This window comes from Hipposideros armiger, unplaced genomic scaffold, assembly GCF_001890085.2.
Source record: "Hipposideros armiger isolate ML-2016 unplaced genomic scaffold, ASM189008v1 scaffold_44, whole genome shotgun sequence".
Taxonomy (NCBI): domain Eukaryota; kingdom Metazoa; phylum Chordata; class Mammalia; order Chiroptera; family Hipposideridae; genus Hipposideros; species Hipposideros armiger.
The window spans coordinates 2085790-2095451 of record NW_017731394.1 but is presented as its reverse complement, the minus strand read 5'-3'; the positions used below and the strand labels follow the sequence as shown (position 1 = coordinate 2095451).

Here is a 9662-nt window from a genome sequence, read left to right as displayed (position 1 = left end):
TCTGTCTGGCTTATTTCACTCAGCATAATGCCCCCTATGTCCATGCATGTTGTCACAAATAACAAGATTTTATTCTTTTTTATGGCTAATAATCCATTTTATATACATATAACACTTTCTTTATCCATTCATCCATTGATGGGCACTTAGGTTGTTTCCATATCTTGGCTATTGTAAATAAGGCTGCAGTGAACACGGGGGTGCATATATCTTTTTGACTTAGTGTTTTTGTTTTCTTCAGCTAAATAACCATAGGTGGAAATCGCTGGATTCAAGCTCTTTTTAAAATCTCCCAGTGAGATATATAGTCTTTTGCTATAACAGAGCAGCTGCCAGTTATGAGCATTTAATATATGCCAAGTGCTTTCCATACATTTACTCATATCTATTATTACGCCTACCCCACAAAGTCTATGTGCCACGCTTTGCATGCGTTCACTCATTTAATCCTCACAACAACTGATGCAGTAGGTCTCGCATCCCCATTTTACAGATGAGGAAAACGAGAGTTTCAATTCCTGCTGTTAGCCCAGGTTCACACAGGTGGAAAATGGTGAGTTGGCAGGCAGACAGTCTGACTCCAGAGTCACAACCCAATACTGCCTCCTCAGATTGAGTAACGTTCCTTGGCCATGCCAGCTGTTAAGTAAGAGCCTAAATCAAACCCAGGCAGTCCAATTCCAAAATCCTGGCATTTTACCACCACACATACTGGTTAAAAGGAGGTAAACTACAAATCACAACACATGTTTATTTTCATTTCTGATTGTAGAGTGGTAGGTTACATGTTTATCACATAATTTAGGCTTGCCTAAAAATTCTAAGTTTTTTTTTTAATTAAAAACGAGGGTCTAAAAAAAAGATTTAAAAAAACAAAACAAAAAACAAAAAAACCAAGGGTCTGGTCAGGAGAATGTCTTTTTATACTGAAGGCTTTGACTTGGCCCCAAAGCTGATGTTAAGGCTTTCTTTGAACACACACACACACACACACACACACACACACACACACACACACACAGAGAGAGAGAAAGGGGCGGGGGTGGGGGATTTTAGTTATACCCAGTAGGAATCCAGGCTTTGGACATAGAGACAAGAAAATGACAAGAGCATGCAGACAATAGTAAATTCTGGTTATACTTGTGAAAAGTCAGTGAGAATTTGGCTCTGAACAAGGAAAATTAAGCGTCCAGGGACTTACTTCTGACTTATACCACCTTTCAGGGTGAACTCATCCAGGGCCTTCAGTGCCATCTTTAAAATGAAAATAAAATGTCTATCACCATGGTCCAGACTGTTCATAAACAACTATGGATTCTGAAAGTGCTTGGTAGTTTCCTCTTTACAAGATTTGTGACTGGTGTCATGTACAAATAGGCCTTTAATAATAATTTCTGCATGTGATCATTTTCAAGAACTCTGATGAGGCCCAGGGACCCAAAGTTTTTCTCTACAGAGAGAAGGCCATTGGCCTCACCTTCTCCGCTTCTGCATTCCTCCCTCTTCCTAGAATTTCCCCCTGAGGTTGGAGGGGAAACCTGAACTCCAAAATCAAGCCTGGCTTCTTTCCCTTTCCCTGACCCAAGGCAAAATAGTCTTTTGATCCAATAATCATTGGAAAGGCACTTTCTCTGTGCAGAGTAATCGTGGCACTTTACAGGAGGCCAGTTTAACCGCAGGAGTCCGATTTTTGAAAGATGCTGAGGGAGGGAATTCTGCAGCCAGCAGATGGAAAGGAGACTCAGACCAGCTTGGACCCTCCCAATCACCCTCCCTCCGGGATTAGCTGCCCTGACACTGCTCAGGCGTACCCAGCCCTTGTGGTCCCTGCTCGCACAGTTCCAGTCGCCTCTCTAGAGCGCGCACGCAGTCACAAGCCCGCAGCCAGAACAGCCGCGCTGTCCCGGGCATCCCCGCGCACCGCGTCGGCGGACCTGGGACCTCGAACCCCGGACGCGCGCGAAAGCCATTCGGAACGCTTGCATTTCTGTACGTGCTTATTTCACATTCTTGTCTTTTCTTTCTTCCCTGAGCGGCCCGCTCGTTACTTTCAGTCTTAGTTAACCAAAAGGGAAACGCCGAAGAGGGGGGACGCTGAGAATGATTTAGAGACAACCCAGCCGCCTCTCCAAGGAGAGGTGTTCAAGGAGCGACTCTCCCCGTCCCCGGCGCGGGCCCCTTTAAGAAGCCAAGTCTGTCCTGCTGCTGCTGCTACTGTTTGTATTGCAAATCCCCAGGAGCCCCGTTTTTTTTTTAAAAAAAAAAAAAAGGAAGAAAAAAGGGGGGGCGGGCAGCTGTCTCTTTAAATGTGATTTCCTTCTATTGTATTTGAATCGTGATCAGGAAAAAGGAAATGAAACCAGAGACAGAGGGAAGCTGAGCGAAAATAGACCTTCCCGAGAGAGGAGGGAGCCGGGGGAGAAAGGCAAGGTCCCCTCCCCGCCCCCGGGCCGCCGCCCCCTCCCTGCCCTCAGCGGCGAGCTGCGCGCCGCGACCCGGGCCGAAGGTGTGAGGGGAGAGGGGCGGCCCGGCGGGCGCGCACCATCCCTGCGGGCGGCGCGGAGCCGGCGACAGCGCGCGAGCCGAGCCGAGCTGCACCGGGTGGCGGCGGCGGGACCGGGATGGAAGGTTAAGTCCTGAGCAGCCCAGCTGCTGCTGCAGCCGCCCCGGGCCAGGCTGCGCGCCCCGGTCCCCGCCTCGGCCTCGGCGCGCCGGCAGCCCGGTGATTCGCTCTCTCTCTTTGGCGTTTGAAGGGAGCGCGGTGACTGTCCTTGAGCGCGGAGGGGCGAGCTCGCCGCCAGAGCGCCGGAGCAAGAGGAGGCGCAGGAGCGGCGGCGGCGGCGCCGGAGCACCCGAGGGGGTCCGAGCCCCGGCAGCCGGCCAGTACCGCGCCACAAAGGGAGCGCCCCCGCCGCCTGGCACGCCACCTCCCTCCCCAATGTCCTCGGCCATCGAAAGGAAGAGCTTGGACCCGTCTGAGTAAGTGTGGCGCTCCTGCCCCTGCGACCCACCGTGTCCTCGGCCTCGCGCCCCGGGGCGGCAGGGTGGCGCCGGTGGCCAGCGCGAAGGCTCCAGGTGCGCGCCCGCGGGGTGCCCTTGGTTCCCTCCGCTTTGCGCGGGGGCTCCCCCCTGGCTTGCGGGTGACTCCGGGGGCACCGGGAGAGGGGATGAGCGGCAGGCGGCAAGGAGACGGGGTCAACCCGGCGCCTCTGTGGGCCCCTCTGGGCTACCTGGAACACTCCCCAAAGCCGCCGCGGGCCAGAAAGTTTACACGCGAGCAGACACAAGGGGAGCTCGGAGGCTTCGAGGTGCCGTCCCGAGAGCGTTCAGGGCTTGATTCTTCTCCTTTTCCCCCTCTCCTTCTCAGTCCCCTTTCTCTTTGTCCATTTGGTCCTGGACAGGGGGACGTTCTAAGTGGAGTCACCCTGAGTGTCCAACAGCCCCCTTCCCGGCCCGCAGGTTGAGCAGCCGCCAGCAGTCAAAGACCTGCTGATGAAGGCTGCGGGCGTCCACCTCGGAGCTCGCTTTGGCCTGCAGAGACTTTTAGAGCAGCTAAATCCGGAGTTAATCTGGGTGCATGTCCCCTGTCCTCTCGGGGCCCACCGATGGGTGCCTGTGAACCTCACAAGTTAGTGCACATTTTTGTGTATAGGTGAATTTTTCCGGAGAGCAGAGGCTTAGAGCTTTTAACAGTCTAAAAGGGTTTGGAGTCAGGGAACCAGAGCTTTAATGACCACTTGCCGCATTTGTTTCCTGAGTCTCTTACTGGTTTGAAGTGTTTCCCTATTCCCAACCGATCTACCTCCAGCTCATTCCTTGGTGTTAACTGGGGGAGAAAGGGTTGTTTAAGATATTTTCCCGTCAGCACAAATGCCCTTTTAAGATTCATTAGCTGTCTGGTTTTGAGAAATTTTATTCCTTTGAAGTCCCCCATCTAATCCTTTGAAGGGATTTGTTACACAGACCAAAGGAGCTGGTTAATGACTTGTCCATTTGTGCTTTTAAGAGGCATTTGTTTTGTTTTGTTTTCTTTTCCTGCTTTAAAAGAATTGTGCTTCCCAGATTGAAGTTTCCCCCCACCCCCACCCCAGTTTCAGCTTTCTGTGGTGTTTATATACCTGGGTTTTACCCTCAGTTACCAGCATAAAAGCTCAGCATGTTCTCATAAAACACAGGAAGTACCATGATCCAATGAGATACATAAACGTCGCTCTAGTTCTAGAAGGAGCTAGGTTTGTTATAACAAAACCCAGCTTCCTTAAATTCTCAGGAGAAAAANAGCTCCAGGTCGAGCTGTTGTTCACCATCTTAGCTGTAGAGGGCGCAGCATCACTGGCCCTCATGTGGGATCCAAACTGGGGCCCTGCTGCTCAGAGCTGGCATCCCAAGCCAACTCCTAACCAATGCACCACTTGGCCGGCCCTCAGAGAATCTTTTTAACAGCTCCACGACATAGGTACTCTGAATATGCCTACTTTACAAATGCAAAAGCTCAAGTCCAGAAAGGTCGAGCGACATGCCCAAGGTCAATAAGTACAGAGCTGCTGTAGTTGAAGCAGAGGCAGGTGAAGCCTACTAGGGAGGCGCTGCAGAGCCCCAGGGAGCAAGCTGGGAAATCCCATTTCTGAAGTCTCTTCCACGAGGACATTCTATGAGCTTCACTCTGCTATGACCTTGGCGTAGAACTGTGACATTTGTGTCAGTTACTTCAGCACTTGATTTTGCCTCTTGTCTTTGTTGTAAAAGGTGATTTAGGAGTTGCTGGAAGAGGGAAAACCAGATGAATAAAATCAGGGATGTGGCGAAAGCAAACAATGTAGTAGGGAAGCAATGATGCTGTCAGCAGCCTACCAAGGACCTAAATGGGCACAATCCTGCATTTCTGGTTGAAAACTGTGGGCTCCCCAAGCTGATGTCTTAGGCACACTGTAGCTCTTTCTACAGCACCTCAGTCTCAGCGTTCTTCGGTGGATGTACTGACTAGCTGAGAGATTGTTGCTTCCTGATCCAGTGATGATTACTTCTGAAAGATGGGGGTAATAACAAAGCTATCATTTCCGAGCATTGACTATGCACCATCACTGTGCAAATCATTTTTACACACATTGTCCTACTGAGTCCTCTCAACACTCCCGTGAGGTGAACCAGCATCCCAGTGGCCTCATCCTAGTCCTGGCCCTACTGAGTGTTACGATTACCTTCATTTGACAGATAGAGAAACTGAGGTTCAGAGACATGAAGTAGCTTCCCCCAAATTACACAGCTAATAAACAGATGAACTATGTTTGTCTGACAGCTATGCTCATTCTCCTAAACTCAGTTGATATGGATTTTTTTTTTTTTACATATTTTGGGGCTCTTTTTTTTTTTTAATCAGTAAGGTTATTAGCAGGTCAAACATTCTGTGCTAACATATCCATCAACCGGCCCTGAAATGTTCTGAAATAAGTTTGGGAGTCAGGTGCCTGTGAGAATTGAGTAGTTTAAAATTTTTTCACAAGAACGGAAGCCATATATCAAAACAACTCTTTATTTTTGTTCTTATATGTGAATGTCACAACTAACAGGCATATCGTGTGACTTGGCTTCTAATGGTTGGAAAAGAAATGAAAGAAGAAAATTGTCATTCCTGGCATTTTCCCAATGACATTTGCATTTTTATTTCTATTAGAAGTCCAAAGAAATGTAGCCTTCGTCACTTGAAACGGCTCTTCCCTAGAAAACAATCATAAATGTAATAAGCAAACAGAATAGAAAATGCCAACAGGAAAGGAGTACTCCACCTGGGCTCAGATTCATCATACAGAGCGATTCAGTCTTCCTCTGACATTCACATTCCGGAAGGAAAACTTGGAAATTTTCTAAATTTTAGGGTATTTAAGATTTGCGAGGGGTGAGAGAGGGGAAGCAGGAATTAAATTACAATTCCACTGGGTAAGAATCAAGCACAGATCTCCCCAACCTTCAAAAACCATTTTACATGTTTGAATCACCTCATAGTTACTGAGCCCCTCTTCCGCATAAAATGGAAAGATACAATAAGGTCATGATTGCTTTAAAATATTCACAATAAAACCACATTTTGAGACTTGATTCTAAATGTTAAACTTAAATTTGAGCAATTTAATTGCCCATTGAATAGAAATGAAATCCCACCGGTAGGCAGTTATTTCTTCCGACCACTGTGTGTGAAATTGAAATCTTAAGATACCATTTCAAATATTCACTTCTCTAAGGAAGTTCTCCCCAAAGAGTTATGAAAGATAAGAAACTAACCCAAAGTCATAGGCAGTAATCGCTCTTTCTTTACACTTGGGTCAAAACAGAAGCATATTATTAAAAGGAAACTTTATGTGCCAAAATCGGCCGTTCAATGGTTACCTCCTGGAACCCAAGGATATATTTATTTTAACAACTAACTTGAGGCCCATACAAAACTGTAGCAAGGAAAGTAGCAACTTATCAGATTTAATCAAAGCAAGCAGATGCAAACATATCATCTAGTCACCAAGATAATGAACATTAAAATGGAAAATGCTTATATGTTTTGTTGAGCAGCAATAGGAGGTAAGGTAAAGGGACCCTACTCTGTTGGCTTTTTAAAAAACAGGAAATTGTTTTGTAATTTGGGTGGAAAATTCTTATCTGAAACTCCCATTTCACCTTTAAATGTAATTTCAAGCTTGCTTTGTTTGTTTGTTTACTTATTTATTTATGAGGTATAATTGACATACAACATTATATTAGTTTCAAGTGTAAAACATGATGATTGAGTATTTTTATATATTGTGAAATGATTTCCACAATAAGTCTAATTAACATCTGTCACTATACATAGTTACAATTTTTTTTCTTGTGATGAGGACTTTTAAGATCTACTCTCTTAGCAACTTTCAAATATGCAATATAGCATTGTTAACTATAGTCACCAGACTGTACATTACATATCCAGGANCCAGGTTGATAGACACAATTGGAAGAGGCAGAGAGGACTAGGGAGGATTTTGTACTAACTGCAGAAATGATTGCTACTTACTGAGCACTTAATATGTGCCAGGCACTGTGCTCTGCCTGCTGCAAACATTATCTCAGTTATGCCTCCTAACCCTATATTTATCATTCTCTCTATTTTATCATTGTAAGCACTGAAGCACAGAGATTTGCCTAAGATTAATTACCCAGATAGTAAGTTGTGAAGCAGAGACTCGAAACCAGGTTTATTTATCTCCAAAGCCTCTACTAATGTAGTACCAACGTTTTGAAACACAGACAGTGCAGCCATCCAGATATTGAGAGCAGGATAAGACATTGCATAGAAACGGGCACACGCAGGGTGTTTGAGCTCAAGAAGGTGCAGCCTGGCTGAACGGCAAGGCTCAGGCTCTAAGGGTGTGGGATACAAACTTGAATCCATATAGAAGGCAGGATCACAGGGCGCCTTTAATGGAAACATGGGCATTTGGTCTTGATCTGCCAGAAGGACAGGATCACACACACACAGCTGCAGCTCTAACCTTCCAGCCCACCTATAAAAATGAGGACACTGAGGTCCTAAAAGTTAAGCAACTTATTACAGGCAATAGGGAACTATTGCAAATTCTTGAGCAGGGTGGTGACAGTGCAGAAAACAGTATTCCAGATAGGTTCGCTTTGGCATTAAGATAAATGAAGGGCAGCTGAAGGGAAGCAGAGACAAGCTTGCAGCTCTTTCCCTGGTTTTTGCTGAAGGGCACCTCCCTGAGCAATGGGTATTTCTAGGGAGCATCATAGATAAGATGAGATTCCCGCTGAGATTTGAAGCTTAGGAAAGCAAGCGTCATTACGAGGGTCAGAATCGCCTTCCCCGCCAAGCTCAATACATTCCGCTAGGACACGAGTGCTGGAAAACACAGCTTCCACAGAAGCAGCCCGGCCCCTTCCTCCAATGGAAGGCCTGCCTGGAGTACAGTGTCGTAGACCAGAGACCCCCAACCCTGAAGAGCCAGAGGCCAGGACAGGCTGCTGATTCCATCTCCTTAGAGCTGAGGCCAGGTGTCTGTAACCCTACCCCGCCTTCCCCAGGCAAGGAGGCCGAGCCCACCCTGCTTGGCCTGAGCCTCCATTGTGGCAGAACTCCAGTATCCACCTCTGTCCAGCCAACAAAGGCCTGCCCTGGTTGACTATCCTCCTCTGAGGTTCTCTGCTTAATTATTTCTAATAATAACTGCCATCCATTGAGCACTGTGCTAAGCACTTGACATTCATGATCTCATTTTATTCCTACAACCCTGTGATGAAGATATAATTATCTCCATTTTACACGTGACAAAACTGAAGCTCAGAGTGGTCAAATCATGCCTAAAACCACGTAGCCAAAAGAGCCAGGACTAAAACATAAGTCTATCTCTCTCCAAAGCCTGTATCTTTACCTCTATGATTGACTGCGTTCTACACATCGGTTCACTGTGTAGCCATGTCTCCTTGTGGGCATGGGGACCTTGCAGTAGAGAATCAAGCTTCAAAGAGTGACCTCACTGCTTCTTCACACCCCCTGTACCTCAATGTTCCTAGAAGTCAAGAGCCTAATTGTTTTCCCAAGCCAAACTCTGGGGCCCAAATCTGTATGGCATCTGGGCCCTTATCATCTCCCAAAAGTGATGCTCAAGAAAGACAAGGGATCTTCAAGTTCCTCACAACATTTACCCAGAGAACACAGTGGAGGCACAGTGCTTTGGCCAAGGGGAACAGGGCTGCCATTTGTACATTTATTCATTCAATGACTATTTCTCAAGGAACCTACTGCATGCTAGACACACTCTAGGTGCTAAAGATGCAACTGAGAACAAGTCATAAAGAATTTTTGTGTTCATGGAGTTTACATTCTAGCCAGGAAGAAAGACCAAAACAAAACACCAAAAATCAACAACGAATGCATGTGTAATAAAACAGAAGTAATGGAGGTAGTAGGAAGAAAAATAAAGCAGGAGAGGGGGATTTTTAAAGGCTCTTACGAGGATAAAACATTTGAACAGAGAACTGCATGAAGTACATGGGAGCCATAAGATGACATAGAGGGAGAGCATCTCAGGCACAGGGAAGAGTGAGTACAACCACTCCCCCCTAAGCCCCCCACACACACACACACAATAGGAATCGTCTTGATTTGTTTTCAGAAATAGAAAATAGGGCGGTGCGGTTCAAGCAGAGAGAGTGACAGAGTTGTGATGGAGAAGAGTAGTAGGGATCAGATATTGTAGTATGAGGCCTTCTGGGACAGAGGAAAGAGCTCGAATTTCGAATGTGCTATTTATTCCCTGGTCCCAGGCACTCAGGTGGGGCTGCCTCTGAGTAGCTAAAAAGGAGAGATGGCTTGCATGAACAAAGAACACAAAGACAGCTCAGTGAGTCGGCTCACCCAGCTTTGACTCTCCCTTGAACTCGGAGAAGCAAATAAGTTCAAGGTCCAGTACCCAAGGGATTGATGAGGGAGGGTTTGATGGTGGCAGAGATAGAAGAAGGGGCTGTTAACTCTATGTCTCATTTGTCTTGTCCATCAAAGGGGGTATGAACTATCAATGGGTGTTCATATATTTTAGAGCTGAAATACTCTTCCACAGAAGCTTACTATGTGCCAGCCTCGTTTCCAAGCACCTTTTATGTTTCATTTCAGATAACCTTTTTTT

At 46.5% G+C, this 9662-nt stretch overlaps 1 protein-coding gene across 2 annotated transcripts in view; it reads left to right on the top strand.

Moving 5' to 3' along the window:
- The first annotated feature begins 1832 nt into the window (after positions 1-1832).
- The window catches only part of LMO2 (LIM domain only 2), a 23748-nt gene continuing 15918 nt past the window's right edge, over positions 1833-9662 (top strand). The window contains exons 1-2 of one of the 2 annotated variants that reach the window (XM_019639421.1): positions 1833-1989; positions 2754-2979. In XM_019639421.1, the coding sequence (XP_019494966.1) occupies positions 2939-2979 (41 nt within the window). In that variant the 5' untranslated portion in view covers positions 1833-1989; positions 2754-2938. Of the gene's footprint in view, positions 1990-2343; positions 2629-2753; positions 2980-9662 lie in introns of those variants that run through there. The other variant, XM_019639422.1, reaches the window with a different exon arrangement.